Genomic DNA, 27902 nt, shown 5'->3' with positions numbered 1-27902 from the left:
CTGCAACTGGCAGTGCAAATATAATTCTCATTACTTGTGTATTCCTTGTCTGAAAGTCCAAAATGTTATTGGTCATTTGAGGACTCCAGGAAAGAAATGACCTCTTGCAGGATGTCCATTCCAAGGGCTGTTCTGAGGCCTCCGAGGGGATTGATTTGTGCGGCAAGTACTTGCATGAGAGCATTTCCCAAAGTAAACCGGTTTGGAGGTATGGTCACTCTCTCTATCCAGTGAACAACAGGTGTCCCTGCCACCCCGTCTTGAGCCTCCCCGTCCTGAGCCGTACTGCTGCGATTGTTGCTGGAAGCACGGAGAAACACAACAAGGCGACTGTAGCCATCAATGCCACCGTGGATGACTATCCTCCACCTGAAATCAGAAAAGACATAACATAGGACTGTGTCAATAAAAGCTGTGCTTGAAAAAGTGCAGCTGCACTACCAATAACAGCAGAAACATCCTAAAACAATTATTATCCACATGTCCATGTCAGTTCTTGCTCTGGTTGATAAACAAGTGAGCTACCTGATTGTGTTTGAGCTGTTACAACCAATAGTTTCAATAACAAATATGGTCAGTGAGTAACCTTACCTTATCAGTTTGTGGTTTCCATCCAGGTGCCATAAAGAATTTGGACCAGCGACACGGTAGGACCTTCTGTGCAGCCTCTGCGACATGGCTCTGAGGGCAGCCGCCCTCGGTTTAACGCGAAGCATGCTATCCCTCACTCTGCGTCTCTGCACCCGGATTCCCTCTGCCCTCAGTTGTGCTCGGACGGACTCCGGTCCAAGTCTGTCGTTCCCAGCCACCAGATCCTTGACCTTATCGTCCAGAGCAGTGTCTGACAAGTCTGAAAAACGCCCCGCCTGTGAAAGATTCAAGCGTCTGACGAGACAGAAACAGTAACAATGCCCAGGTGAGACTATGCATCACTATAGTACTTGATTTCTTGATTGTTGACAATCAACTCATGTCTACAAACTGTGGAAAGCATGCATTTAAAAGATTTGCTTTTCATAGCATTTAACCCCAAGTACAACTGACCGTAGGCGCCGTTTGACTGTGGAACGGGACACATGGAGGATCTCGGCCATCTGAGAGAGGCTGAAAGCACAGGACATGAGAAACCTCAGTTGCTCTCCGGTGATTTGATAATGAGGAGCCCCCATTGCTCCAGTCCAAGTCAATGGAGCCTGGTAACCGGAACTGGCTGCAACAATAATACAATGCTGTGCTTAGAACATTTAAGACACTGTAACTTGCACAGGCTCCAGGCATGCACTGTTAAATACCACTGGAATTTAACACCAATGGACACAAAAATACAATGGCAACTGCAATGGGCAGCAAGTGAAAACAACTCAAAAGACTATCTGAGCTGTGAGCACCCACCCCCACTGAAATGGTTCCCACCTGGTTGTGCATGCCGACCATGGGTGCGACTTTCCTGCATGAGCTCGGACACTTCAGCTATCAGGCCGTCTGCTGAAGCAACATTTAAGAGCGTACCCCTTTGCCCACTCTAGGCTTCGCTGCATTGTTTCCAGCCTGAAAGAAGACAATGGTGTTAAAGTAGACAAGGCTAGAGTTGTTGTTGTTGTATCTAAACCAGTAATAATTTATCAACCATATATATCTCATAAGAACGTGAACAAATAGTCGAATACATCGCCTACCCAGCTAACACATGACGTTGCGGCAACGTTGCCAGTAAGTGCTCAGTTGGTAACCCTCGACGTTACCTTCTGGCAACGTCGTGGCAACGTCGTAGCTACGTTATAAAGGGAATGTTGCCAGTTGGTCCCATGGACAACGTTGCCACGACGTTGTACCTTGGTTGGCTGGTTACGTTATTTTTAGACCCGTGGGCAACGTTGCCGCGACGTCGTACCTTGGTCGGCTGGTTACGTTATTTGTTGGTCCCCTGGACAACGTTGCCGCGACGTCGTACCTTGGTCGGCTGGTGACGTTATTTTTTGGTCCCCTGGACAACGTTGCCGCAACGTCGTACCTTGGTCGGCTGGTTACGTAATTTTTTGGTCCCCTGGACAACGTTGCCGCAACGTTGTACCTTGGTCGGCTGGTTACGTTATTTTTAGACCCGTGGGCAACGTTGCCGCGACGTCGTACCTTGGTCGGCTGGTTACGTTATTTGTTGGTCCCCTGGACAACGTTGCCGCGACGTCGTACCTTGGTCGGCTGGTTACGTTATTTTTTGGTCCCCTGGACAACGTTGCCGCGACGTCGTACCTTGGTCGGCTGGTTACGTTATTTTTAGACCCGTGGGCAACGTTGCCGCGACGTCGTACCTTGGTCGGCTGGTTACGTTATTTGTTGGTCCCCTGGACAACGTTGCCGCGACGTCGTACCTTGGTCGGCTGGTTACGTTATTTGTTGGTCCCCTGGACAACGTTGCCGCGACGTCGTACCTTGGTCGGTTGGTTACGTTATTTTTTGGTCCCCTGGACAACGTTGCCGCGACGTCGTACCTTGGTCGGCTGGTTACGTTATTTTTTGGTCCCGTGGACAACGTTGCCGAGACGTTGTACCTTGGTCGGCTGGATACATTAATTTTGGTACCATGGGTTAAGTTGCGGCTAAGTCGCTCTTTGGTCGCAGGACAACGGATCTCGAGTGCATATAGTGGTTTATCCAGAGATGGAGAGATCACACTGGACTGCTCTCAGTTCTGACACTTTTGCAATGTACCCATAGTCTACATGAATTTCAATCACACACAATATTAAATGTTGCACCCAGCACGTATAAATGTAGACAATGCATGTAATTCATGTGCAGCTCAGCCCCAGCATGTCATTGGTCATCAATTTTCTCATATGCAGAAACATAGCTTTAATAAATAAGACTGAATCTGGAATATAATTTAGTCTTTCATTCTTTACTATAAACATGTACAAAAGCAATCAATGTGTGATGTGTAACATGATTAAGCAAACATTCTTTGTATAGCACACCAAAGCTGTATGACACACAATGCAAATTTGTGCTCCAATAATTTTTGTGATACAAAATTGTTAAATGTGACCAAAAGGTAAGCGACTCTTAAGAGTTTCATTTCCAAAGACAAGTCATCACAGAATATTACAATTCTTCCTTAGCAAACCTGCCCCTCAGTCTGCCCCTGAGCAACAACTTTGCGCATGCCCATTTCAACGCATCGCTCAAATTGGGGTTTCAGAAGAGATTTTGCAGGGGTTCAACACCGTCTTGTACGCATTGGATTTCAACTGGAAATTAGCTACTTCAAAGGTGAGTTTCTTTACAGAAATATATAAACATATTTTAAGAAATTTGATGGGGCATACTTATACGTATATGTTTGAAATGTAGGCCATTTAGCCTGTTTATGTGCTATCAGATTCACATTGTTTACGTTAGGATTTCGATAGCTACAGTACAGTAGAGGTTAAACCCTCCAGAAAGTTATGTTGAAATACTGAAAATGCATAGGCCTACATGTTTTCAAAGTTTAGCTTCTCACAAATCACCCACAAAAGAATCAGTGAAAATAAACGTTCAGAACTGTTAAAAAACCTTGTCCCAAAATAGTTTATTTAGCCCGGAATTTTCAAAGACTGTGGAGCTACTGTAGCGTGGCTGATCACGTTTTAATCACAGCAATGGCGTCTATAAAAGTATCATGTCACTAATTTTTCCAATTTGTACATGACATCTTTTTTTGGATAAGTTTATTCGTTTTAACCTTTTAGATGCGTGAGTTTTAAATATTTCCGACGCTTCCACCAGTTATTTTTCCAAAACGGCAGCTAGGTTGCTTTAATTAGCTTCCGTTACCTAGCAACCTAGCATAATACTCGTAGCAATGCTACTACCTGCTAGTGTTACTTGTTAGCCTACTAATTGTACATTTTGAAGCCATACTATAGCGTTTGTCTTATAGTTTTTGTCTATCGGAAAACAGTCGGTTGGAATGTTCAGAATCACACATGTGCGACGCTACGATGTGGGGCCCTGCTTTCGAACGATCACATATGTGCAATGCTACTCCTTTTATATCAATATGCTATAACTATGTACATAAACTACATTCCATTTTCATTTCTGTACAGATTATCCTACCACCGTCACACGGCCTAGCACTGTGCCCCTGGGAAATGATGGTAAAGTAATGAATGACCGTTTAAAACAGTGACAATAATTGTATGAGCCATGGCAACCTAAAGGCTATGTTTTGAAGCAAAAGCATGACTTAAAACTTTTGCATCACCAGATTCCATACCCCTAGATGTCAACTCTGGTCTGGTGGAGGTGAACCAATTGGGGGCCCAGGAAAACAGCTGGCAGCCAGGCAAGTGCAAATATAAGACACTCAAAAAAATATATGCTTTGTATACAACCATTCAAGGTAACATTTGTTATTTACATAAATGTTACAGCTAATCTAGAAGAACCACAGTGTATGCCAATCATGCTAACTCTTGTAAACTTGTTTTACTTGTCTTTAATGACAGACACATTACAGGTTATGCTCCGGAAGATGGAGACATTGGAGGAGAACCAGCGAGAGGCTCTCCTATTCAGGCGACTACAGGGCAGACACACTGCCAGTGCCAGTGATGGACCTACAGGTGGCCCAAACACAGGCTGAACTCCAAGACGCCTTAAGCGAGGAGCGCCTTAAGGTGCTGGAGTTGCGAAAGAGAGTGGTAAGTGTTTGGAGATGCCATGAACTATGGCGTTCAACGTTCACATTGGTGCTGACAATAAGTTCATGACTTCTAATTCCAGACGCTGTGATGAAGTGGAAGACGGGACTGGGAGAGAAAGCTGTGGAGCTCCTCATAGAGGAGACACTCAAACACAACCCGGCAGCCCGTTCAAAACAAGCCAGGTGAATGAATCATGATTGCAGCTTCCATGTCCAACCTTTCACATGGCTATGTGACACAAATCTAGAATCACATGTTTTTTTGATGATGTATATTATTTTAGACGTGATTTTTTTATGACTTGTATAGCGCCTTTTTACACGTGCAATTATGTTGATAGAACACTAACTTATTTTGTGCTTCATTGTCAGGGCCAACAGACAGGACCTGTAGCGGGGACTGGCAGAAGATTTAAATTCACTGTTTGGCACTTTGTTTGAAATAAAATGACAATGTTACATGGAAATGCTGCCTTGTTTATGATTAGCTGGAGTTAGGCTACACATCACACAAACCTCCTAAAGTTGGCTACCATGTAGCCTATTATACAAGAACAAGTAGCATTTTGGGCAAATGAGGTCTGCATATGAACCGCCCCAATATAAGCAGTAGAATTGAGAAATATAGGTTACTTAGTTAACGTTGCAGTTACGGACTGGCAACGTCACAAAATTACGTTGCTAGGAGGTCGCGGTTACGGACTGGCAACGTCGGAAAATGACGTTGCTAGGAGGTCGCGGTTACAGACTGGCAACGTCGGAAAATTACGTTGCTAGGAGGTCGCGGTTACGGACTGGCAACGTCGGAAAATGACGTTGCTAGGAGGTCGCGGTTACGGACTGGCAACGTCGGAAAATGACGTTGCTAGGAGGTCGCGGTTACGGACTGGCAACGTCGGAAAATGACGTTGCTAGGAGGTCGCGGTTACAGACTGGCAACGTCGGAAAAATAACGTTGCCACGACGTCGCGGTTACGGACTGGCAACGTCACAAGATTACGTTGCGGTTACGTTCTGGCGTCCCACAGATGCACGGTCCCGCAACGTCGCCAAAGACGTTGCGGCAACGTATGTTTGGTCATCGAGTGACGTTGCGGCAACGTAAGGGCAACGTAACTGTGTTAGCTGGGTAGGTTGAAGGTTGAGCTTGCTTGCCTTCAGCAGTGGTTTTGCCTCAAAATACCAGCTAGCTAGACTAATCGACTTTAGGTAACAACAAAAAATGAATCTCAAGAATGTGCAGCACTGGAGCCTACTGTAACTGATTACTGAGGATAGCATATGGTTGGGGGTTGAGGCTAACTCGTTTAGCTAGCTACATAACTAGGGGAAAGATAGTTGGATATGGACTGTCCAGCCTTAACATGGCAGCTTTCACGGATAAAAACGAAACGCAAATAGCTAGTCTTTATCCAACAGTCTAGACTAGTCAGTGACTGGCTAGCTAGCAAGGCAGAAGTATCACAGTAGCAATCCATTGCAAAAAAACAAAACAAACAAAAGCTATCCGCACAGCCAATGACCAAGTTAAACCCCTGTTAGCCTAGCTAGCCGGTGAAGATTACGATTCATGTCACAAATAATGATTTCGAAAAAACTGTACCTTGTCAACGTGGACTGAAGGTCGTCGTGTCCAGTGTTATCCGATAACAAAAGCCGAGTGCAGTCATTAAGAGTCTGCTTACAGTGTCGTAGAAAGTTTCTTCTTGCCATCTTCCTTCAAACTTCTGACTGTGCTGGACTAAACTTGTTTCGAAATCTTCCGCTTCTACAGTGGGGAGGAGCTGGTACTTGAAAATGCAGGGAAGAATCCAATCACTCTAGCCCAGCTAACTGCAGGAGGAGCTAGGGAAATTGTGGGCAGTGATTTGCATGTGGCGTTTATTTAACGCCTGCAATTGCACGTGTAAATATACAGGCGTTTATTTAAGGCCTGCAATTGCACGTGTAAATATACAGGCGTTTATTTAACGCCTGCAATTGCACGTGTAAATATACAGGCGTTTATTTAACGCCTGAAAGCGTTAACTAACGCGTACATTCATGTGTAACTTTCGCCTGCACATTTACGGCTGCAGCCGCTTATGAAACAGCTGCAGGTGCTTCCTAAACGGGTGTCCGATCAAAAATACGCGTTTAAATTACGAGTACATTTGACCCTGTCGGCGTTCCATAATATCACTGATTGACTGGGACTGACGTGACTGCATCTGTATCAGAAACTGTTCACAAAAGAGGAAGGGTTTAATAAAAAGGAATGAAATGTTGAAGTGTAGTATATAGAACAAAGGCTTAGATGGGTTCAATTTTTAAATTTACCGCCGAATCCTATGGTTTTCGTATCATTCTCCGCCCCTCTCGAATAACTGACGCAGGCTTTGAGTCTGGCTGTTTGCAGTCGTCTGACTGAATTGGGATTGCAACAGATTCACAGGGGAGTCAGCAGATCACGTCTCAGAGACGATTTCGGTTTGAAAATCATATCAGATGATGTGGACGAAATAGTAAGTGGTTACAGTTGATTCGGTCATAACTCTGATTTATAATGTACGTCGTAGTTAATCGTTGTATTTCGGTTTAAGCCGTTTCTGCATTGCTTTGTGTGGGGGAGAGTGCTTGGACTACGTAGACTAGCTAGTCAACGTCATCGTCAAACCCAGCAGCAGCAGCAGCAGCAGATAGCAAGCCAGCCAGCTAGCTAGCAAGCGTGCATGTAGATATCTAAAACCTACGGTATCCTTTGTTCTTGGTATGAATCACATACTTTTGTGTTGCGCGCATTGATCAAACAGGGTTGTAATCTGACTAGCTTGCTAGCAAATTTGATATTGTAATCATGATGATCACGGCAATATGTTAGAGCTAAATTAAAGCAGTACGACCTACGCAACAAGGCCGGACGCGATGTGTTGTACCGACAATTAGCAAGATAGCAAACGTCGATTTCGGACAACATACCAGTGATGCTGGCTGGTTATTTACATTACCTTGGGTTAATTCACTCTATTAATAAGGTATCTAGCTAGATAACTGGCTAGTGCTACACGTCAGACCCGCGTGCTAGATAGAACTAACCTAGCTCCAATTTACTAGTCTAGCATCAAATCGGTTAGAGCTAGCTCTAGCTAGGTGTATGGACTAGCCTAGCTCTACCCGTTTAGCTAAATATCTAGCTACTATAGAGCTACAATACCCATCTTAAAACATGGCTTGTGAGCCTTTTACCTAGTCGATTAATAATATTAGAGGTATCTGTCGTCTATGCTAGTTAGACTCTAGTCGTTAGCTAACTAGTCCAATTGTTGTAACGAAGGGCAGCTTTCGGCAAGTTAGTCTAACCATACAGAATCATGTCGTCCTACACTACAAGCTAATGTACAGTACAGTAGCTGGCTGTATTTGTATGAATTTACACTGTCTTGTTATGCAACGTGTCAAATGTTACAAACCCAGAATACAGAAACGTTTTATGACAACTACTAGCTAGCTAGTCTACTACCGGAGCGAAAATGGCTAGATCTAGCTCTAACAAGTTAATATTATTGGCCAAGTAGTGCTACTGTAGAGCTAATTGTATTACTAAACCGTTTAGCAATTTGGAAATGGCAAGTTCGCTGTGAACTAGCATTATACAGCAGCGAGTTAGCTAGAACTTAACTCGACGTAGGGTAATGCTTAGCAGACTTAACAGACTAACTGTTAGTTGGCCAAAGCGAGTCGACTAGAGTCCTTTGTTTTGACAGTACACATGAACATTAATATAACGTTAACTGGCAATAAAATATTGGACTTCAGGGCTTCACCAACAGTGTGTACAAATGTGCAAGCAGGCAGGGAAGTTACATTTGACATTTACACTTTATTCAATTGGCAGAGTTTAAAACACAAAACAAAAAACATAGCGATATACAATTAAAGCACAGTAGAAGATCATGGAATTGAAGGGCTACAGTAGTTCCCATCCCACGTCATCACAGAATGTTTTAAGACAAGGTAGAAAGTAGGCTTTTACCTAAAATGCTTCCAAACCCTGTTTGTAGAAGTTGGGTCATATTGTATTATATTGTTAATCCATCCATTTGGTTTTACTGTGCTGTCTATTCTATGATGTTGTGGGCGGGCATGCTCCAATCCCTAATTATACTTGATTGCTTACAAAAAGATTCAATGTCCGTTAGGCTAAGTTTGTGTAACGTTATAGCAATTTGAGAGCCATAGGAGTGTAACAATATATCGTGGTACAATACATTGCGGTGCAAAAATGTAGCCTAACTAGCTGTGTTCGACTTCATGCGGTGCCAACAGCCGGCTGCAGCTGACTTGAAGCTGAGAATGCCATTGGCTGTTTCAAGTCAGCCGGGCTGCAGGCGACGCCGGCGCTGCATGAAGTCGAACGCACCTACTATGTATCGTAGAGTCATAGATGTCCTATTGGTTGAGCTACCAACACACAACCTCTTGCACCTGCGTCACGCGTGCACACAGCATTGAGCATTCACAGCTTGAACTGGGAAGTAGCCTAGCAGGGCAAAATGAGTTTGGCTGAAACTGAAATAGAAGATGCCCCGTCCACTTATAAGTCCGACACCTGGCAGCATTTTGGTTTTCCAGTCACTCGACAAGGGGACGGTAAAAAACAGACAACACCAACTGCGTGTAAATATTGTACACAAAAAAACATGAGTCTACGTGTTCAACATTGTCTGTTTGTTGCCAGATGTCGGACAGGGCATCTTCTATTTCAGTTTCAGCTAAACTAATTTTGTCTCATTTAAAACAGTACCACAACGACAAAGTATTGCAATCAGGGTTCCCGCGGAGTCTTAAAAAGTCTAAAATTCAGAACTTTAAATTTAAGGCCTTAACACGTCTTAAAAAACGGCCCGATTTTCATCCGAGGTCTAACATTTCATTTAGTCAGGTCTAATAAAGGTTTACCCTTGTTTGTTTCCTGAAACGCTGGACGCAGACAGTTATTACAAAGTAGCGAAAAAGTTGAGTCGTAGCCTACAAAGCAGAGCTCTAAGTCTTCGCTACAAACAAAACCAGCAGAACGCTGCCCTCAGAACGTTGGTTCGGTGTGTTGTAGTTCTTTCTGGGGGATATTGGTGTTGGTACGTACACGGTGATAAAACTACAAATCCTGTGATAAATGCAATACCTGCCCGTGAAATACGTCTGCGTCTCCTCAGAGTTTGTTCGGCTACGTGTGGAAAATGGGAAAGTGTACTTTCAACGAGACATGGATAGATCACAGCGATTTCCGCTGTTGGTTACAAGCGGTACCCAGCTCCAGGTACGAGGCTTGCTGCAAACTTTGCCCAAAAAATATTCAATTAGATTACTAATAATTCATTGAATTTTTTTTTCAGAATTTTTGATTTGGTAATGCATCGTGTAGGTCTTAAATTTCAATCTTAATGGTCTTAAAATGTCTTAAAAAGGTCTTAAATTTTACTTACTGAAACCTGCAAGAACCCTGTGCAATGGGAGCGACTACAACCAGTAAGTAACCCAAACTTGAAAGTCGTTTATGTTGAGTAGGGATGGGGATCGATACCCGGTTCTGTAAGGACCCGGTTTCAAATTTCTCAAAACCCGAAGATCAATAAGGTCCGAGCTTATCGATACCGCTATCGAGACTAGGTAGGCTAATATAATGTAACTTATGTCTCGAGAGAGAAGTTATGTAATTTAAATCAAATCACTGGTGCACAAACATACATCGATTGTCTAATAAAATTACTAAATTCAATTAGATGGCCTGCCAACCGCCTTTAAACTAAAAGAAGAAGAATTTAATTGGCTCACGCCCTATACTTCGCTTTATTTCTCATTTTGTTGCTAGCTACGATGGCTGAACGTAAGCGGTCAAAGGCTTGCCTACATTTTAATAAAGCCAAAGATAAGGATGAAGCGACGTGTAATATATGTTAGAAGATAATTTATTCTAGGGGGGGGGGGGACACACACACACTACTGCAATGAATAAGCACCTCAACGTTGTGCATCAGCTAAAGGTAAAATGCATTCGACTGTCTTCGAGAAGCAACGGTGCCAACTCCAGCTGCCGGACAATCCTCCTCCTCAACCCAAGTTTGCATGGTGAGCGCAGTTAGCGCACCCCAATACGTAGCAAGTATCCATCGTTGACAATAATAAGCCTCAATAATAAGAGCCAGGGCTCTACAGTGCAATTCACTCGCCAATGCCCCTAAAATTTAATGCGTGCACGAGTTTACGAGCACAGTCAGTGTGTGAGTAAAGACTAGCCTCCCCCGCCCCGCTGCTGATCATTCAAACCATAGTCACCGGGAGCATGGCTCTGTGGGCTGCTTAAGCATCTTGTTAAACAATAACAGAGACAGAACAAAATAGGGATGAGATAAGGAAGGTTTGGGTTTGGTTAGCTGGTCATTTAGCTAGATCAGAGGGGTATTCGTCGTAGCTCGCTAAGCGGTTAAGCGAGCTAATTTTCAGGCTAAGATAAAAAACGCCCCTCTTTTTGGTTCGTGGAAGCAACTTTCGATAAATCACCATAGTAACATCAACTAGAGAGGGTACAATTTCTGGGGAAATTGTAGGGTGTGCTTGCTTGCTTCGGTTGCACAGGGGTCCGTTTTTGAATGACATTTTTACAACTGATATATCTGTATATTTTATATTAAAATGCATACTTATTATTTATAAAGATTACATAGATTTAAAAGCATTTTTTTTGTGCTGCTCATTTACAACTGAAAATACGAGTGAAGTGTAGAATTAAATATGATGTCTTCTCATTTCCCCTGCAAGAGGCAGCCTCATAGCTGAATCAAAACGAATAAATTTGGCAGACCGGTGTAAAAATTGACCTAATCTCTATGACTTAAACGTCCTTTTAAGTTTTCCCTTCTCGTGATATTTTCAGGCATTTAGCCTACTCATATTGCATTCATTCATTAATAAAGAACCCCCTTTGAAGATTATTCTACGTTACCGGCAGTAGAAGATGGAATCGCGATTCAAACAGTACCATCTGCTAACTGAAAATATGCCCCCAAAAACGTAAATAAGCTTGACATTTATTTAGTGGAAAATCGCTCATTCATAAAAAGCTCACTGGTAGCGATCATTGTCAGTAACAACGCAAAATGCGATATAGCCCTGTGTGGAGAAGCTGCCCCGGTAAATTGTACTACTACGGTACAGTACTAGACTACTGCTGTGTTCGTCTCGGTAGCGATTGCGTTGGTTGAATTGGATTTAACGTTCCGTTGTACGGTTTAGGCTGAAATTAATTATTTTCATGAACAGATTGACAAAGTTTAGGCTGTGGCAATGAAGTTCAGGTTAGTAGTTAGATAGACTTTTGATTTAAGTAAGGGGAGTGCCGAACATGTTCTGTCGCCGTTTGACTTCCTACAGCTGTGTAGATGTTTTTGTAGTGTCTCGCGTAGGCTACAGCGTTGCAGTGATACACTGGATTGAAACCACAGGTAATGATAATTTCACTCACAAATCGTTTACTTGTAATCTAATGTCATAATAAATCCTACAACGAAAATGTATATGTGAGGAATGTTTATTTTAACGATTGAAAACAGATAACGCTACATCATAGACCACTGTAGTATGTGTTGCCCGGGCAACACAGGCTAATGTCATGATGCTAATACTTCAGTGAAATAGTAGACTACTGTTTCCGAAAGTAGATGTACTTCCTTAATAATATCAGCTTATACTGTTGAAAAAGATTGGAAAGCCGACAACTTTTCCCTCATCTAGACCCCTAGTCACAAAGCTTCAATTGCTACGGCCATTGTAAGCCACTTCAAGTGCCTCTTTTTGTTTCAATAATTTCCTCTCAACCTTTTTCCTATGTCATGTCATAGCTTAATCACTCATAGCCATGCCAATGTCTGGGGAGGGGGGGTGACATGCTGTTACGCTGCTGTGGTCTTTCTTCTCTTGTCTTCATGTCAACAGTTTCATCGACGACGGTCTATGAAAGTTGACATCCGGGGGATGTAGTGAGGTCCACAAGACCACACGGAGCCAACATCTTGCCACACCTGAAGAGTGATTCAATCACATCAGACAAACCTAATCAGCCCTTGTGACACCCTCAGTATGCTGATTACCCACCAAACGCCGATGCAAAGGAACCATAGAATGGGGGGGGGGGACCTCCCCAATCTACCTAATCAGCCCTCCTGCTAGCTTGCAAGATTCAAAGGGCCTGATTTAGACAACACGTCTCCACGTAAAACACGTAAAAATAGATTACAACGCAAATGTCGGGGCAGCGGTGTTTCTGAGCACGCGCGTACCTCCGGTCAAACCTAGCCGCTTCCTTTGAGCTAGCTGGTCCCACACACACACTCGTGGTGGCGGTAGGTTACGTGTACAGAACTGCGTTGTTTAGTTGCTTCTAAACAAAAGTCCTTCAGGACTAAGCACTACTGTCTGTTTCCCTGAACTAGACATGTGCACCAACGTATTAGTTGGTTGGTTAATTCACTTAACCAAATAGCTACACTATGAAAATAGAGGCTATAATAAAGGCTCTTATGCTACTTTCCGTGAAGAGCTGGCCGAGGCAGATTACAACGTAAATGTCGGGGAAGCGGTGTTTCTGAGCACGCGCGTACCTCCGGTCAAACCTAGCTGCTTCCTTTGAGCTAGCTGGTCCCACACACACACTAGCAGCTATTTCACGAAAAACAATTGAATACGCACACAGCCACTGTAGCCTAGGCACAGTAGTATTAAATACATGGTGCTACATACAGTTAGAGCTCGCTCTATTTTAACAGTTCGTTTCACAAAAGTTACGATTGCTCATTTCAATCTATCTTAGCCTCACACGGGGCGCCAATATGTAGCGGGGTTTGCTCGTTTAAAGATAGAAATACTTAATTTATCATAAAGTCTGGGGCACCACCCTAATATTGGTTTAGGACATTAGGGAATCCTATGTTTAATATGTAATAATCAGTCTCATCTTTAGGAATGAATTCGTTCTAAGAGTAGAGCCAATCGTAACATCAGTGAACACGCACGTCAAAATATCTTTACAATGAATTTATTCAAGTAAGGTAAACAGATCTTATGAAAAGTTGGATTATGGGTTTGATATGAGAGATTGGTTTCAATGAACAGAATGAAATGGTCTAACTTAAAGAAAGGCAGAAATTGTACAGTCAGTGATTACATCCTTACAAATCATAAACAGAGCTCACGCCAATGCCATGTCGAGGAGGAAAGAGCGTTATCCATAGTTACGTTTGATCAGGGGTTGATCAATGATGTTGAGGGCGGTTTGCGCCAAAGGTCCATTTGAAGAATCTGAAGTCACAGCGCGGCTGCGCTGGGTCATGTGACTGAGTCTGCGGGATCTCAGTGAAGTCGCATTTGGAATTGCGTTTTTGGTTCTTCTGTTGAAACGTCCAGATAGTGTCGCGATCACTATAAAGTTGAATCTCAGGAGAAGCTTGGCGACGTCCTTGGAACGCCAATCCTGATGGCGTTCATGCCATGGTCGGTTTCGCTGGAGTCCGAGATTGATGGTCATCTTAGGGCTTTATACAGTTCGAGGGAGGACCCGTCTGGGGTCAGATGTGGATTGGGGGAAGCTGGGTTCTCAACTCCCCCCTCCTTCCTTCACACCTACCAAAGGTGTGATCTGATCTCTGGCTGATTCATTCGATTGGTTCAAATATTGTTCTGGACATCTTGGTACAGTTACAAAATATAGTTGAATGATTGTTTTATTATGATAGCTTCGTGTAGATACCAAGAATGACGTGGTTATCTTTCAGGAAGAAGGAGTTGTTACTAGAATCAAGATTTCAGTGAACACAACATTAAAACAAAGTAACAAACATAACACAAATATCCCTCTCATAATTCTCCACCTTGTACTCTTGTGGTAAAGGTGAAGTCTCAAGACTTTCCTCAAAAGTTCTGATCAAGGTATGTTCTTTGTTCAAATCGCCGCCGAAACGGATAGCAAATGGTCGCTGGAGACGTGTTGTCTAAATCAGGCCCTTTGAAGCTTGCAAGCTAGCAGGAGGGCTGATTAGGTAGATTGGGGAGGTCCCCCCCCCCCATTCTATGGTTCCTTTGCATCGGCGTTTGGTGGGTAATCAGCATACTGAGGGTGTCACAAGGGCTGATTAGGTTTGTCTGATGTGATTGAATCACTCTTCAGGTGTGGCAAGATGTTGGCTCCGTGTGGTCTTGTGGACCTCACTACACTGTACATTACACATCACAATTGTGTGTCATATCACAAAGTAAAATGAGTAAATAGTTATCACCCTGGCCTCTTTGCTTGTGGCGTTTCTGCAGCTGCCTTGCAGTAAAGCTATAGTTAGCCAAGCTATCCCCCAAGTTAACAGATGTGTTCTGCCAAAGGTAGTCACGCGTGTTTTCGTGACGTTAGTGACGTAGTGACGTTAGTAACGTCAGTGACTGTGGCTAGCAAATTAGCCACCGTTAGCTTCACTTTTCGCCACAAAAATTAACTTAAGCCCAAACCATGCAACGGAACGTAAATTCCAATACAAGCAACTCAATCGCTACCAAGACGAAACTTTTGACACCTACGTTGTCTATGTAGGCCAAATAGTTTTAGGGGGGCAAAAATAAAAAAATAATAATATATATGTTAGAGAACAAAGGTTGTGCTCTCGCCGAAGGCTTGAGCACACCCAATTAGCACTAACCTGCTCCAGAGCAGGCTAACGTAAGTGTAGCTGGATAAGCTTGCCACACCCCCGGAAAATAACATGCAGCTCCATTTTTGAGAGACCCAGTTGACCAAGGAGCTATATTTTAGTTCGATTAGCTTTCCATACCAATAGAGTTCTTCGCGATTGCCAAGATCCTTTATTTCACACGGATGAGTTATTGTTTGAGCGATATCGATTCAGCCGACAAGGACTCATTTATTTGCAAGACCTTCTCGGGCTGTACATTGCAAATATCACACGCTGCAGCAAGCTTTATGATTTATTATGAGCTTATGCTGCTGTATGTGAATATGTAACGCTATGTTTTACGAAATGTCTAGTCTTATCTGTTGCCTGTGCTTTTTATATGTTTTACTGTGGGAAACGTCATATCGATTCCTTTTTATGTCTTGACATGTGAAGAAATTGACAATAAAGCACACTAATACTTGAAACTTTAACTGTGCTTCAGACTGCATAGCCTTGAGGTTTTTTGCGTCAGGTAGGCTATAGGCTACATTTTTATACAGTATAGGTGATGCAGAAAACATTGGCAAAGCCGCAGCATGCGTTGCTGTAAGAAAAGTGTACTTGGCGCTAACCTGCTGATGACTCAATTCATCATATTCCCTGGCCATGTCCCAGTCAATGAAATCAAAGAGGGATTTACACATAGGCCTACATTCATATACACATATATAGTACATGATATAAGCGTACTATAAGCATGATATCCTCATAATTGTCTATGAATTCGTATCAATTAGATACTCTTTGGCCTTGTTTTTATCTAGCCTACTTATTCTGAAAGAGTTGAGATCATTATTTTCGCTAGCAAGATCTCATTCGATTATTAATTTCCATTAAGCCTATACCAGCAGGCACATTTAAAGAAATGTGATCTGATTGATTGGGGTAGGCACTTATACATTTCCCCAAAACTTTCGCATTTAGCTTATTGGCAATTTTTTTGCCAAGCTGCTTGTCTTGCTCTGGCAGCGGTGGCGGTGTTTGACTTAGCCATGATAATATGCTTATTGTCTTCGTAGAGAATCATTATAATAGTTTGCTCGGATGGCGAGAATAGCCTATCACCGCACTCTCGTTCGTCTTTTCCGCCATCATACCGTTAGAAAATCACGGGTTTGGTGATCGACCTTTACTGCCTTTTGAAGTAGGACGTGCACGTGCAATTTCCCTGATAAGTTTAGCCTGATTGAAATTAACCACATGATTTGGATGCGGATCAGCCGTTGACGAACCAATATTTGCTGTTCTCACTCATCTCGCTAATGTTAAGGGGCTAAAGGGACAATTGATTAACTTAGCTTCAACCCTTACGACGAACGGGGCCCAGGTGCCCTTTGTTGAAACGTGTTAAACTTTTCATAAAGTCTTGAACAATCAGAATCAGAATTCGGTTTATTCGCCATGTATGTTATACAAACACGGAATTTACTGTGGCAGGGAGGTGCAAAACACTAAACATATACAGATCTTAAATTAAGTAAAAGTACAAAAGTTTAACTATTTCTAAGAACTAAACAATCTAAGAATACAAAAATTTAAATATAAAATAAAATATATATAAAAATAAGAATGACGGCTTGTCAATGTCACTTTTTGTCAACCAACCAATCAGTCATTTATACTATTTAGTCATCCAGGTTGTGGATAGTACATCTGTAGTGGACAATTGTAGATTTAGCCAGAGCCAGGATCCATTGTGCAAATACGTGCTCCTTTTATCCAGCCTCCACCTGAGAGCAACACATTCCCCTTGTTCTATTTGACATCTGTTTTACTTAAGTTGTTATAAATGTTGTTCAGTAATCTTGTTTACATAAAGTGTGGCGTGGGTTGTGTGGGTGCTGCTATATGTTTAACATTTGCCAAATTCATTCATTTAGATGGTGGTTAGCTCAAGCTCACTCCAGAAAAGTATCGATAGTGGTATCGATAAAGACTCGGATCGTTAAGCAGTCTCAAATTGTATCAATATCGATCAAAATTTACGACAAAAAATGGACGATTCAATAGTATTGCGATATTTGGGCCACGGTTCAATATTATTGCGATACTTAACATATTGCGATAACGCAAGTATTGCGATTCGATTCTGCGATATATTGCGATTCATGTCCCCCATATTATTCAAAGACATTACAAAAAATTAGGAAAATAAGACTGCTCAATTCACATCAAATGTCACATTTAATTCTGTGAACAACATTATCTTCTACACATTAACCTGACTACGGTCGCAACAGCAAGTATTACCAACGTCTTTGTCCAGTCACAAATATGTCAACAAAGCAAACCGAAACTATTCTACTAGGGCTGAACGATTAATTGCATTTGCGATAATATCGCAATGTGACAAAACAAGATTTTGTAATCACAAAGGCTGCGATTTAACTTTGGTCATGTGACACTCGAGAGTAACGCAGTTTGCAGATGAAGGATCTAGGGCTTCAACAACGAAAATCAATTATTAAAAGCGTTGGCAACGAATTTCATTATCGATTCGTTGTGTCGCGCGATTATTACGCCACTCAATATGTTGCGGAGATGTTTGAGTATAAAAAAAAAAGTTTAGTTGAGCGCGGAGCGGAGGTAGAGGAATGGCCATTGGAGAGACGTTGTTGAGTAACGTTGTTCTGAAACACATGGCGGAGGCAGAGAAATCAGTAGGACCCAAGTCATCCAAGGTGTGGTAAGCATTTCACCCTAAATACATCGAAACAGTGTGTTAATTGACCCAGGTGAAGTTATTTTCATATTCGACATTCGTCTCACATTCGGAAGACGCTACTTTGCAAGTTTCAAATAAAATGATAGAAAATCACTAATCTTTGAAAATAGCTTAATCCTCGCAAATCGTAACTTTTTTCAAAATTGTGTCAAAAAATCTTAAATATACACCAGATTATTCTAATAAAGTCTGGCCTACTTCCACAACCTTTTAATTTTCAATAAAGTTTTAAACAAAACTCAAATAAATTGCTCATCTTGGAAAATAGCATTAAATCCATGCTAATATTAATTACTTTTTCAAAATTGTGTGCCTGTTTGTGCACATTCTGAAGATTTTTTGCACTGAATTTGCACTGTCAGTTCTGTTTTTGAATAAAGGGTTGGAAATTAATGCTTTTTTTTTAAGTTTTTTTATCCGATTCATCGATTAATCGAAAAAAGAATCGACAGATTAATCGTTTATTAAAATAATCGTTAGTTGCAGTCCTAGAAGGATCAACTTTGCACGTTACACTTTACCTTGACCTGTACGATGGCCTCAGGCTCGACAGAACCTGACTACAGACAGTTTGCCAATTTTGCCTTTACTTGACACTGCGCAGCATCTTTTTTATAGTGCTAAACCTGCCTGGCTAACGTTGCTACCTCACGGGGCAACACTACCAACCTAATTCGTCCCTAAAAAAAACACCACAAAGCCATGTACGATGCATAGCTAAAATGCTGAACACCAGTGTGTCAAATAAGCCAAATAACACTCGACAGGATCACTGATTGAAATGTTTCAAAGCCTAACTCCATATTAATGTACTACTAAATTACTCAAGCAGTAACAGCGTTCATCACAAAATATATGATGCCCCTCGGTGATACACATACAGTAGGATCACTATGGCTGACCATACCATACTGTTTCTGTTAGGCTACTGACTGGATCAGAAATGATCAGACAGTGTTTATTTTCTTTTAAGATTTAACTTTTAGATGAGTGAGTTCTAAATATTTCCGACTGTCTCCACAGCGCAAGTTATTTTTCCGAAACGGTAGCTAGCTAGCTAGCTAGCTTTAGTTAAGAAACTGCAACTAAAGCGTATACGTTTCTAGTTTAGCTTTGATTTACCAAAATATTTTCTATGAGGTAGGCTACAGGCGGTATGTTCTCCTTAGTTTTTTTGAACTTTGTGTGTTATGTTGCTGACTGGAGATCAGTAGGCTAGTATATATCTATATTAATAATAGGCCTACATCAAATAATAATCGCATATTAAATCGCAATTGCAAATTAATCACGATTGTTATTTTCCGAAATCGTTAAGCCCTATATTCTACTCACCCTAAAAGGTTTCGCCTGGTCCAGGTATGCAAAGAATTATACACATTAAACGCCACGAAGTTGTTGCTTCATCCTTCCTTCGCCATTTCAATTTTCGCACTCTCTCACGCACTATCGCTCATACAAAGACCTGTGATTCAAATATTTACAATCGGAGAGTGTGAAGATGGCCGCTACACTCTGCCCTTTCGATTGACACCTTGTTTGACCCAATGGGAGCTTCCATGCCCGGTTGACAGCCCTCTACAGCCAACTAGGTCTGTGCGTCCTGCCCCCCCCGCACACACTCGTTCTAAACACATTTCTCAAACTGGCTTTGACTGGCTCTGAAATGAGCTTGTTAGCCTTGTAGCTAATGAGATGCTGAAAATGCTAATACCCAACATGCTAGGTGTCTGTGGAGCCTTCAAAATAAGTCCCGGGTGTAATATAGATAGACACAAGCTATGTTTCTTGTGGGTCAATCCTGGGAATCAGATAAAGCACTCCAATGTGTTCATGTTTTTGTGTTTCAGCAATACTAATGGGGGATTTAGCTGTTATATATGATAGTTCTAAGTACCACCTTTCATTAGAGATAACAATTATGAAAAATAATACCTTTTTATCCTTAGTATTTGACCTTGGTTACAAAGGGTCATTTTGGAGTCTCCAAAAGGCCCTTTTAGAAAACGCCTGGATGTACTCTTATAAAAACGTGTCAAATATGAATATATTGTGGTATTATGTTTGACTTTTGACTTGAATTGGGTAAGGCTTCAAGCTGTGGTCCAATTCTGTCTTCCAGCTTAATACCTACCACCTCTAGGCCTCTTCAGGCCTCTGTTTTCAAAACAAAATCTAGGCGGAGATAGAAACTTTCAGTTTCCTTGTGTTCAAGCTTATATTACTCAACACCAGTAGGACTTACAGGGGTCCTGACAAAAGCGGAAATAACTTCAGTGTCACCTTTCAAAAGAGACCATTTACATGCATGTACTCCAAATGGTTCAAGAACAGCTTTCAATTTACTTTGGGTATGCTGTTTAGGCGTTTTCAGGCAAATTTAATAGCATCTAATAAGACAATACATCATCATTTGATATTCAACTCCTATTAGTCATGCCTAGAAATGACAATCTGTTTCTTTGTTCCCTTCTTTAGAAAATCAACTGTTAGTCTAATTTCTTTCACTCAAAAAAAACTTTTCTGTCTTTTAAAACAGTTAAGTTTAAGACCAATATTGTTTTAGATTCTCTATTTTACCAAATCACACCTCTTTATCAAAGATATGATAAAAGCAATTTTCATTATTCTTAAATGAAATAGAGACCAAATAATGTTCTTAATGTAGCTATTAACCAAACATTTTTCCCGACTATATTTTCCATAAAGGTCAGATAGGTAGAACTTCATAACTCGTTTTGCTGCAGTTCAAAACGAGCCAATTAGCTCAAACCATCATAACCACAATTTATCAGACTTGATGAGTCTTCCCAAATTATTTTCAGAACTGAATGTTATAATAACCCTCTTCATGCACTAATACCATTTATTAATACAACATTATCACAGCCTAACTGTTTATTCCAAACAGTATGCCAGGCTCTGATAAAACTCTCAAATAACTTAAAACCAAATTACAATTAAACTCCAACTAAAAATACATTTAGTTTTTTCTCTTGCTCATTTTTAACCAAATTACATCTAATACCTCTGGGATCACCTTTGTAAGATCTCAAGTAACAGGACTCTTTTAGCCCCCACCTTTCTCCAACTCTCCTCAGGATTTCTGTAACTTCTTGGTCAAAGAAAAAAACCACACCACACTCCTCTCTATTTTTATTCAACACAAAACAAGTTCAGGGACTCTAACCCTTTTAGGACTTTAGAGGACACTTAACCTCAGGGACTCTAACCCTTTATACAAAACAAGTTCAGGGACTCTAACCCTTGAAGTGGATTTAACCCTCTCCTTTTTTATAAACACAAAACACGTAGGCCTACAGCGACTTTCACCCTTTTTGAAGAGGACTTCAACCTCTCCTTGACAAAGACAAACGTGTAGGGACTCACCCTTTTGAAGAGGACTCTAACCTCTCCTTGACAAGGACAAAACACGTGTAGGGACTTCCACCCTTTTGGAGAGGACTCTAACCTCCCCTTGACAAAGACAAAACACAAAAACGGTTGATTTCCCACCACTGTTGGTTTGACTAGGTACGATGAAACATAGTAATCGTCTAAATTTGGTTCTCAGTTCCGAATAGCAGTACTTTGAATTAACAGGTGTCTGCTTACCTTTTTTTAATGTTGAGGCGCCTCTGACGATTACGTCTGCCTCCTCTTACCGGTATATGGGTCTTTCTCCCGATCTGTCGGTCGGGCCGGAACCCTCTGGACTCCCTCTTTTCAGCGTTGGGGTCACCATTTGAAGGACTGAAATATTGTATGTCTATTCCAATATGTAATGATAGTATGTGATAGTAATGACACAAATCTGTGTTCTAGAAAGAGTGGTCTGGAGTCGCAGAGGTCCGATAATATCAGCTTTAATGCAGCAGTTGGAGATCAACAAGTACAGAGCTCTGGGGTTGTCTAAGTTTCCCTACCCGCAACAGAGTTTGGGCTGGTTCACGAAGTCCAACTGGCGATCTGTCCCTCCCCAGCATACAGTGCAATTAAAACAGAAAGATGAAAAGAGGGTTGAGCTTGTTCTCTCGTGCATCAGGGAGTTGTTCTTGCCTACGCGTCCCACCTGCTCGGGTGCCGTCTCCACCCGGCTTCAAGGTTGTTTCTGAAAATGAAGAGATAGACACACAAAGAACAGCCTGCTTCCCACACCCTGTGTGAGACACCATGTTTAAGCCTGAGCACACTTCTCAAATCATAAGACAGAACTTTAATAAGCACAATGCATTACTTTACTAAGCACAATATATTCTTTAAACCCTATTGAACAACTGAGCTAAATCTTTTTCCTGTTTATGGGATGATTGATACCTTTAACATTGTAACTGACAACCCCTAAATCAGACATAAATAATCTTCTTTCTCGTTTTTTTTCTTTCTCCTAAATCCCCTGCGTTTAAAATAAAAAGCTTTACTTAAAAAAACTATGTAATGTACTTGTGTGAATTTAACAGACATGTCAAGGATATAAGAACTAAGAACAAACACATTTAAATGAACCAAATAAACACCTTTGACTTCCAAAAACCCAGCTGGCTGAAGAAATATGTCCACCAGCCCCTGTTGTATTATAGGCAGAGAGTTGTGACCTGTAACTCTCTCTGGGGGATATGCACAAAGTGCCAATGTCTCTCACTCACTTGCACAACAATGCCCAACTCCCCAAGAGTCGGCAGAGCCTCGACCAGCGTTGGAAAAGTTTTCACTCCCGTGTCCAAGGTGACTCTCAGCTGCGCAGGGAATCGACATCCGGCCCGAATCCCCTTCAGAGGCCTGGTTTTTAAAAATCTGATAAATAATATAGCATTTGTAAAATACTTTCTGACATTTTAAAATAATAACTAGTGATTTAAAAAATGTAATAAACTAGTTCAATAAAGCCTACCTGAAGGCTGGCTGCCTCCACAACCAGTCTGGAATAAGTGTCACTGATGTCATCTGTGGTCAGGAAAGGCAGTGACTTAAATCGTAGATCCAGGACCGATGCTGTGTGGAGGTTTTTTTTTTTTCTTCAACAGTGCTATATCTCTTCTGCAGGTCTTGACTTATTGCCTGTTTGATGTCCCTCACAATTGCTTTGTCCCCCATTGCCTCGTGTGTCATTTAGCAGCTTTGCCTGCACTGGAGCAATGATAGACGAAGTGGGATTCTTCTCTTCTGAAACAATTTTTGTGGCTACAAACATCGATCGAAGTGCCTGCATTATGTCCTCAGTGTCTGTAATGTCATTTTCATTGAGGGTGCAGATATCACTGCCTGACCTCCTGACCTCAGAGGACAACAGATTGCTGGTTGTTGTTCCAAGAAACGTTCAAGCATTTCGTACCCACTGTTCCAACGGGTCACAACATCGGTCTTGAGCTTGTGAGTGGGTAGGTCCAGAAGCTTTTGTTTTTGCTCCAACATGAAGTTGGCGATTGTACTGTGGTGGAAAAAAGTGGTTATGCGCCAGACTCTTCCTAGTAACCTAGCGACAGCAGGCAGCTTTAGTGTGCACTGTGTGGCGAGGTTGAGGTTATGGGCAAAACATTTCACGTGAAAGTAGCCCCCACCTGCGCAGCCACAACCATGTTGGACGCATTGTCCGTAACCAAAACAATCTGTTTGTTAGCGATGCCCCACTCTTCGGTTGCCGTTTTCAGCACCTCAGCCACATTGGCCCCAGTATGACTCTCATGCATCGCCCTGGTTTGTAGAACATGAGCTAAAAGCTGCCATTCATTCGTGATGCGGAGTTATGGTCATGTACGACTCCGTAGCTCTTGATGACCAACCGTCACACGTTATAGCTACTCCTTCGGCTAAACTCAAAGTTTCAGGCCGCTAACTCCAAATGGTACTTTGTGAGATGGGCTCTCAAGTTTGTCGTATTCCCACAGTACTTAATTTTCATGTGGCATTCTTTGCAGATGTCAAGGTCTTTACTATTCGCCTTTTGATGGAAACCGAAATGTACCCACACTTTCGATTTGAAAGAAGACGGAGCGTTGTGTACAACCGGTTGAGATGGTGAAGCCATTTTTATTTGAATTTGCTGTTGAATGCACGTCAACAAAGCACCGCAACAAGCACCACCTTGTGGATGTAATATGCAAATGTAATATTATCAGAGTAAACTCAGAGAAAACCAATGGAGAAAACCCAAAAGTAAAAAAACATAATTATATAATTAAATATTGCAATCAGGGCTCGCAACTTAACTTTTGTCCTCACTGTCCCGGTACCGTCCCGAACTGAGCTTCAACTGTCCCGAAATTGAAGATGACATGTAAATTCCAATTGCGTCAGTAATTCTTTTGGCCCTATTTGTATGTGTATCTAATGGCTGGTTAAGCACTGTAGGGAGGAGAAGTTGGACAGTTTTTTTTTTTGTCTCGTTCCAGTGATTGGCACACCTGGGTGATGGCGTTGGATATTTTTAGTCATTTAGCACACGCCAGATGCGTTATATGCGTTAGCAATAAAGTCACAAGTTATGAAAGACAGATTACCTAATTACCTAATTTTTTAAATAAAATCGAGCTTGGAGAAATTCCTCAACTCCGTGATATTGGCAGACACCGCTGCTGTCATTTTGTCTTGAATTTTGCGGGGATTACGCTTACAATGTAGCTGGTGTAATGACGTTAGCTGCGCAAATGTCCAGTAATATCTCGATTTTAATTGGTTCATGTTTGATACATAACGTAGGTGATTACTGGCATAACATATTTACGTGCAAAGACAAAGCAGAGTGGTGCTTTTCAACGTACATGTTGAAGAATACAGGATCGAAGTGCTTGTCGTCCGCAGTGAACGGACAGTAAAGGCTTATTCTACAATTGTTTTTGTAGCCTATTTGATTATGCGTAACTGCTACATTTGTCATCGTAACGTCTAAACAATTGGAATAACACACATATTGCATAAACAGTAAAAATACAAATACAAGTTTATTAAATAAAATGATTTAATAAACATTTTTACGTTTGAATTTTGGCAGGGTAGGCAGTGCCTACCTTGCGTACCCAGACTGCGAGTCACTGCCCACAACTGCTGAACAACGCCGACACACAGTGCTTGTCTTATCCACCACTCTCTCACCTGTACTACTGTAACTAAATGGGAAACCGAAGTTTTCCCAAACTTGCAATCTTAAAAAGGCCGGCGGGTCCTCTATCTCTCGTGTGCCGCCACCACTCGCCATACTCGTCCTTAGTGCTGCTAGCTAGCCTATCTCTGACTCACGGCGGCGCCAATCAGAGCTTCAGAGCTACAGATTAGATGTCCCTAAAGAACACGAGTATCTAACAGTAGTTCCGCATTAAATTAATTAATTTGCACGAGTTTTATTTATTTTTATACCGTGTATTCTCCGTGTAATTTCATGCACCGAACCGTGACGCCCGTACCGTACGGTTCGGTACGAATACATGTACCGTTCCACCACAACCAGTCTGACTTGATGTGCAAAAACTAGTGCTGTCAAACGATTAAAATATTTAATCGCGATTAATCGCATTAATGGCATAGTTAACTCGCAATTAATCGCACATTTTTATCTATTCTAAATGTCCCTTGATTTCTTTTTGTCCAATTATTTTTTTCTCATTTTAATGCTCTTATCAACATGGAAAAGTGGATCGGATTGCTTTTAAATTGAAAACAACATCAATCGCCTGGCTTTGACGAGGGGGCGGAGAATTCGCATCAGCTGTGTGCTTGGCCATCAAGTGGTATTTCAGACTGGACGTGCTGCGATGATAGCTCAGTTCACAACGACGAAACACAGATCACTTTGGTCTTGTCAATGGAACCATTTGACAACTTTTTAAAAGTAAACTTTCTGTTCAGAATCTTATTGGCATCCATTTCGGCGTCTCGCGCTCGCCATCCACTCAAAACGTAACGTTAGCCTACTACTCTTTAGCCGGCTCACAAGCCCAAACAAGTGAGTGCGGCGTGCCTGTTGTTTTGTTTCCGGTCTAGCTAGATCCGGTGTGGTGTTGTAGTTTTTCTAACGTCAGTGGTTGTTGCAACAACATGTAAAAAAAATACAACGTTTGCTAGGCCAAAAAGAACGTTAATCGCACGATAAAAAAAATTACGCCGTTAAAATGGGTTTGCGGTAACGCTGTTAATAACGCGTTAAACTGACAGCACTACCAAAAACCCTTGCTCAAAGCATGATGAGCTCATGGGAAAGACCAGCATGATATCTACCATTACTCCCATGTGAGTTTACTGGCCCGGTTTCCCAACAGTCTCTTGCAGCAGGTGCTGCCACAACACCTGTGGCTGAAGGTGTCTGAAATGGCGGTGGACAACTACCTTCAGCTCCAGCCACTCACGTGTTGCACCTGTGAGGGACTTGAAGTCCTCACATGCCTCCAGGATGTGACTAAAGTGGTCTGCAAACAAGACCTCCTTAAGCTCCTCCAGGCCAAATGTTGCAAGGACATTGATGTCATCTGGCCAGCTGAAGTGGTCAAAGAGAGTGGAGGCTGCTTTCAAGATCCCGGTTTCCAGGTTTCCAAAACGCCGAGACACAAAATCACAGAAGTCATCCACAAGCTTCTCTCTCACATCCATGAAGGCAGCGTCATCATTCTCTCTCCTGCATTGTGTAACATTTTTGAAGCTTCTCTCTGATCCAACATCCTCCAGAAACTGTTGGAGTCTTGGTCCTGGGAATGTCTAAAACACATTAGAAATAACTTACTTTTGATCAAAATAAAAAATACCACTGGTATATACAGACAAAACTGAAACACAAACACAGTATATGGATGAGTATTGAAACTCACCTCATGGCTACAAGCGCCAGCGTGGTTGTCTGCAGTCCATCACACACCATCTGAAGAGTGAGTCCATCACGCTGGAACAGTAGCCTGACCATCCAGCATCAAATGGAAACAGCAGTATCTTGTATTGTTTTAAAGTATCCTGGATGCTTTTGGCCCTCCCCTTCATGGCATCACTTGCTTCTCTGTTGTTGATGTCACTGGCCAGGTTCTCAAAGTGAACCACAGTTGCCGGGTAGATCCGCATGAGCGACTTGAGTGCTCGGGATGTGTGTGGCAACCACCTGGTGCCGTCCATGTTGCCTGGCATTAACAGATCTACTGCCATTGCCTCCCCCACTGCTTGGAGCTCTCTTGTGGCTTTTGAAGATTGGTGATATTGTTTGTAGATGCCATTCAGAGTCATTTTCAGCTCTGAGAGCATAGGCCAGTTCTTGACACTGTCCAAAGCAACAAGCTCAAGGCGATGTGCCACACCAGATACTTACCAGCGATTCACACAGCTGTTGTTGAATTTTTTTGGCAATCCCGTTGTTGACTCCCAACATTACCGAGGCCCCATCACATCCAAATCCCACCAAGCGTGTCTTCAGGTCCTCCTCTTCAACACCAACATACCTCATGCCACCGAGGATGGCATTTAGGATACCTTGGCTGTTAGCATGCTCCAGTGTAACCATATTAACTAAGTGGTTAACTGGCAGCCCATCTTCAACAAAAGTAATGTAGATCAGCTCCTGATCCTGAACTGACCTATCCTGAGAGGAGTCTGGCATCAATGAAAACAATTGTGCATTTCTTATCTTAAACATAAGGTCCTCAGTCATACAATGACTAATTGCTTTAATGAATGAACGGCAGGCCTGGTCGTTTCTGTAGGTTTGTCCTAAGTCCAATCCATTTTTATGGTGTAGCTTCACCAGTTTAGCAAAACTTGTAAAAGCCTCCTC

At 42.1% G+C, this 27902-nt stretch overlaps 2 protein-coding genes across 4 annotated transcripts in view; one reads left to right on the top strand and one right to left on the bottom strand.

Moving 5' to 3' along the window:
• Window positions 1–65: 65 nt before the first annotated feature.
• On the bottom strand, window positions 66–1526 carry LOC134028268 (uncharacterized). Its single transcript, XM_062471736.1, has 4 exons — window positions 1414–1526; window positions 1045–1210; window positions 592–885; window positions 66–369 (listed from the first exon to the last, which is right to left on the bottom strand). Exons 1-4 carry the CDS (start codon window positions 1451–1453, stop codon window positions 66–68), a joined length of 804 nt encoding a protein of 267 aa, XP_062327720.1. The 5' UTR covers window positions 1454–1526.
• Window positions 1527–7046: 5520 nt separating this feature from the next.
• mapk6 (mitogen-activated protein kinase 6) overlaps window positions 7047–27902 on the top strand; it is a 56909-nt gene continuing 36053 nt past the window's right edge. The window contains exon 1 of one of the 3 annotated variants that reach the window (XM_062471908.1): window positions 7047–7194. The gene's annotated coding sequence lies outside the window, so the exon portion shown is untranslated. Of the gene's footprint in view, window positions 7195–7348; window positions 7440–8580; window positions 8691–27902 lie in introns of those variants that run through there. The other 2 variants (XM_062471911.1, XM_062471910.1) reach the window with 2 other exon arrangements.

Source organism: Osmerus eperlanus, chromosome 10 (assembly GCF_963692335.1).
Source record: "Osmerus eperlanus chromosome 10, fOsmEpe2.1, whole genome shotgun sequence".
NCBI classification, from domain to species: Eukaryota; Metazoa; Chordata; class Actinopteri; order Osmeriformes; family Osmeridae; genus Osmerus; species Osmerus eperlanus.
Note: the sequence above shows the minus strand (reverse complement) of the source record. Positions and strands in the feature narration are given on the sequence as shown.